The 3,624-nt window shown below is 40.2% G+C and overlaps 1 protein-coding gene across 1 annotated transcript in view; it reads right to left on the bottom strand.

Moving 5' to 3' along the window:
- Positions 1-1,019: 1,019 nt before the first annotated feature.
- Positions 1,020-3,624, bottom strand: part of LOC101864136 (L-aminoadipate-semialdehyde dehydrogenase-phosphopantetheinyl transferase) — a gene marked incomplete at its 5' end in the record, with an annotated part of 17,024 nt that continues 14,419 nt past the window's right edge. Inside the window, 1 exon segment of the mRNA XM_013081248.2 lies at positions 1,020-1,335. Coding sequence (XP_012936702.1) covers positions 1,156-1,335 — 180 coding nt within the window. The 3' untranslated portion in view covers positions 1,020-1,155.

Here is a 3,624-nt window from a genome sequence, read left to right as displayed (position 1 = left end):
CCACAACTTACACACAGAGGTGTCTTGTGGGATGGGTGGGGCTTGCAGCTTTTTCAGTCCCACCTGGACTTTTTCACCACATACAAAGTTCTCAGGCTTAATCAAAACAAAATGACACGACGCGGTGGAATCAGGCGCTAGCGCTCGTCAATTTTTGGGCATGTGGAGTTATTGGTATCATGTGAAAGTTGATTCCAATGGAATAATAATTTATCTATCTTGAATAGAACTCAAGATATTTGGGATTGAAAGAAGTGAGATAGCCTGGTTTTCAGTGGTGAAATAAGCGAAAAAATGGCAGCCAAAGCTTGGTAACTCCAATAGTTAAAAAGAGTCCTTGAAAGAAGAAAAATGACATATTTTGAGCCTTTTATTCAATGTTTTTCAGTAAAATTCAGATGGAAATGTGCTTTTATATGAACATAAAAGAGGTTGAGCCGTAAAATAAAAATTCGACACAAATTTCTAAACTGGTGGAAAAATGCCCGTTTTTCCAATTTCTGTATTTTGACGTGCGCCTGATTTCACCACGCTGCCTCACAAATATTATAACAAGAAATGTGTCCAAGATATCCATCTGTCTACGACAGTCGTTTTACTCCTTGTCAATACGCTACCCTAGAATTTCAACGTTCTATCTGCTCAAAACCTAGTTGAGAAATTTGATGTTAAATTGTTTTAGTTTCACAATGTGTCAAGCTTTTTCGAATGCAATTCTTTGCATTTTATCTTGATAACGACTCCGAATAATCTTGATAGAGGAGATAGAGCATTGGCTTCTGACTTCATGCTTTTAGTAACAGCCAAAAATATCATATAGAACTTTGTAATTCAGAGGTAGTGAATAGATGGTAATCTTAAACAACTTGGATTGCACGAGCCACAAGAACATTATATAGTGCAGTCAAAAATTGGCGGCACAACATATCCTCAAGTATCTATTTAACGGGTGAATCAGTGTCATTCACACTTTGCCCAGCAGTTTGTATCAATTCGTCTTGACTTAATCATATTTTTCCACAACAATTGGGGCTAGATTAAAAAACTAGTTGCGTCACAAAATTTTGGACCGCACTATAGCAATTCCGCTTCCAAAGACATCAAGCTTATGATGCACCACTTTCAGTCAGTCGGAGTGTCCCTCCCCTCTGTCTGTCACCTCAACCCTGGCTCCTCCTCCCTGCCACTAAACTCCTCCCAGTACTCGCGGTCGGGGGAGCTCCCGGCGAGAGGTTCGCAGCCAGACAGCAGCTCTTGGACATCCATCACGTGGAATTTGGGCGGCTCTTTGTCTTCGGGCGGAGAAGTCGCGACTGTCACCGGCGCTGCCTCGTCCTGATGGTAAAATTTAAAAGAAGGCATTTGGAAAATAAAAAATTTATTACAATCCCCAAAAGAGCATTCACACAATGATAGCTAAAAGTAGAAGACTAATGAAAATCATAACATTAAAAATAATAATTTGCATGTACATTAATAATAATAATAATAATGATAATAATAATAAAATGATACTATTACTATTACAACTACTGATAATGATAACAATAATAACAATAATAATAATAATAATAATAATAATAATAATAATACATGTAATAATAATAATAATAATAATAATACATGTAATAATAGCAATAATAATAATAGTAGAAAGTAAAGTAAGCAAGGGTGCCCTATAGTTTTAATGGCCCTATAAACCCTCTTAGGTTATTTAAGAGGTGGGACCTCCAATTTCACATCCGTCTCCGATAACACAGAGCCAAATGGGTGGAGATCCTTGAAAAAACAAAAAACAAAAAAACAATCCCCTTTTAAGAACAATCAGTCTGGGATTCGAACCAGGGCCTTCTGCTCCGTAGTGCAGCATTGAACCAACTGAACAAACGGAGCACAGCAAATAAAAGAAGAAGAAGAAGAAGAAGAAGAAGAAGAAGAAGAAGAAGAAGAAGAAGAACAACAACAACAACAACAACAACAACAACAAACTGTAGGTTAAAACCACGAATAAAGGATGCAGTAGAGTTGACTATTCAACGCCAAAGATACACATACAGATTTTTGGAATAACATGTGTAGAATAGAGTAGGCCTAAAGATCCAACACAAATAAGGCACTGGAAGGTACTTTCCACATCCTACGAAAAAACAACAACCAAGAACAAAGACCCCCCCCCAAAAAAAAACCACAAACAAAACAAAACAACAACAACAACCAACAAACACAAACAAAAACACAAAAAACCAACTACCAAACAAAACAACAACAACAAACCCCTACAACTCCCCCCCCCCTATTAATTAAAAAAAAACAAAAGCAAAAACCCTCTCCACACGAGAATCGAACTCATGTCTTCCGCGGGCCACAGCAAAACATCTAACTGCTACATCACAGACGCCGATGGCGTTACCACGGCATCATACGATCCACGCGGAGAAGAGCATGAGACAAAGAGCTAGAGGTGGGCAAAAGCCTGATAATCTATCCGGATAACCGGATAATTCTCAATTGAACGTTATCCGAATTCAGACTCTTAACTCTCTTTCCTGACCCGTTTGCCGATGTGGGGGCACACATTTGATTTTGTTGAAGTGATTCTTACCCGTTTTTTTTAAGTGGTTCATAACACATTTTGCCGAAGAGGTGCACTAACATTATAACATCATCCGGATTTTGCAACAGCGACTCATTGCCCAGTCCTGCTAAGAGCAAGTCATCATCAACAACACACATCAAGCAAAAGAGCGCGTGTCAACAGCCTCCTAATTGCACACTGCTTTCATTCAAAACAATTACCACTCCCTGTAGCCTAACAGCAGACATTGGGGGGAAAGGCGGGGGAGAATTCACGAGTATATTCTTTCATAGCGCATCATAAAGCGAAAAACGACGCTCTTTCGCTGTTTGGTCGGGTCGGGGGAAAGGAGCGGGATTCCAAAAACGTGCCTCGTTACTTCGGAAGAAGAATGCCGTTGAAGATTAACGATGTCTGAGATTTAAGTATTAAGTACAATCTCTCTATCTTCACTTCATTTATACAAAGTACAAGCGACCTGGATCGCGTCCAGGAAATTCAGAATTTTTCGGGAAAAGCTCAAAGGATATAATTTGTGTGTATGTGCGTGTAATATTGTGCGCGTTTGCGTGTATTGTACGTGTGCGCGCGCGCGAGATCGCGGTTGAGTGTGCATGTGTGTTTATATGTGTATGTGTGTGTATGAGTATGCAAGTGTGAGTGCGCGCGCGCGCGTGTGTGTGTGTGTCTGTGTGTGTGATATGCGTGTGCTCTCCCAGAGAGGAAGCTCTCTTTCATCAAGTCATCCCTCTGTCTCAGGGCGAAAAAACTGGCGGTAAAGGGAGGTAATAGACCCCCTGAAGACAGATAAGAAAGAGTAATTTGTCTCTCACTTTTGTGCTAGCGACGTTTTATTTCCAACCTGATTTCTCGCAGTCACGTAGTACCGGCTAACAAATGTTCGGATTGGGTTTTTTTCCTTTTTTTTCTCTTCTTTTTTGTTAGTTTTTCTATCAGAGACTTTCTAACCCCATCACCTCCCAGACCCCCTCGCTCTGTCTGTCTGTCTGTCTGTCTGTCTGTCTGTCTGTCTGTCTGTCTGTCTGTCT

Source organism: Aplysia californica, unplaced genomic scaffold, assembly GCF_000002075.1.
Source record: "Aplysia californica isolate F4 #8 unplaced genomic scaffold, AplCal3.0 scaffold00122, whole genome shotgun sequence".
Classification (NCBI taxonomy): Eukaryota; Metazoa; Mollusca; class Gastropoda; order Aplysiida; family Aplysiidae; genus Aplysia; species Aplysia californica.
Note: the sequence above shows the minus strand (reverse complement) of the source record. Positions and strands in the feature narration are given on the sequence as shown.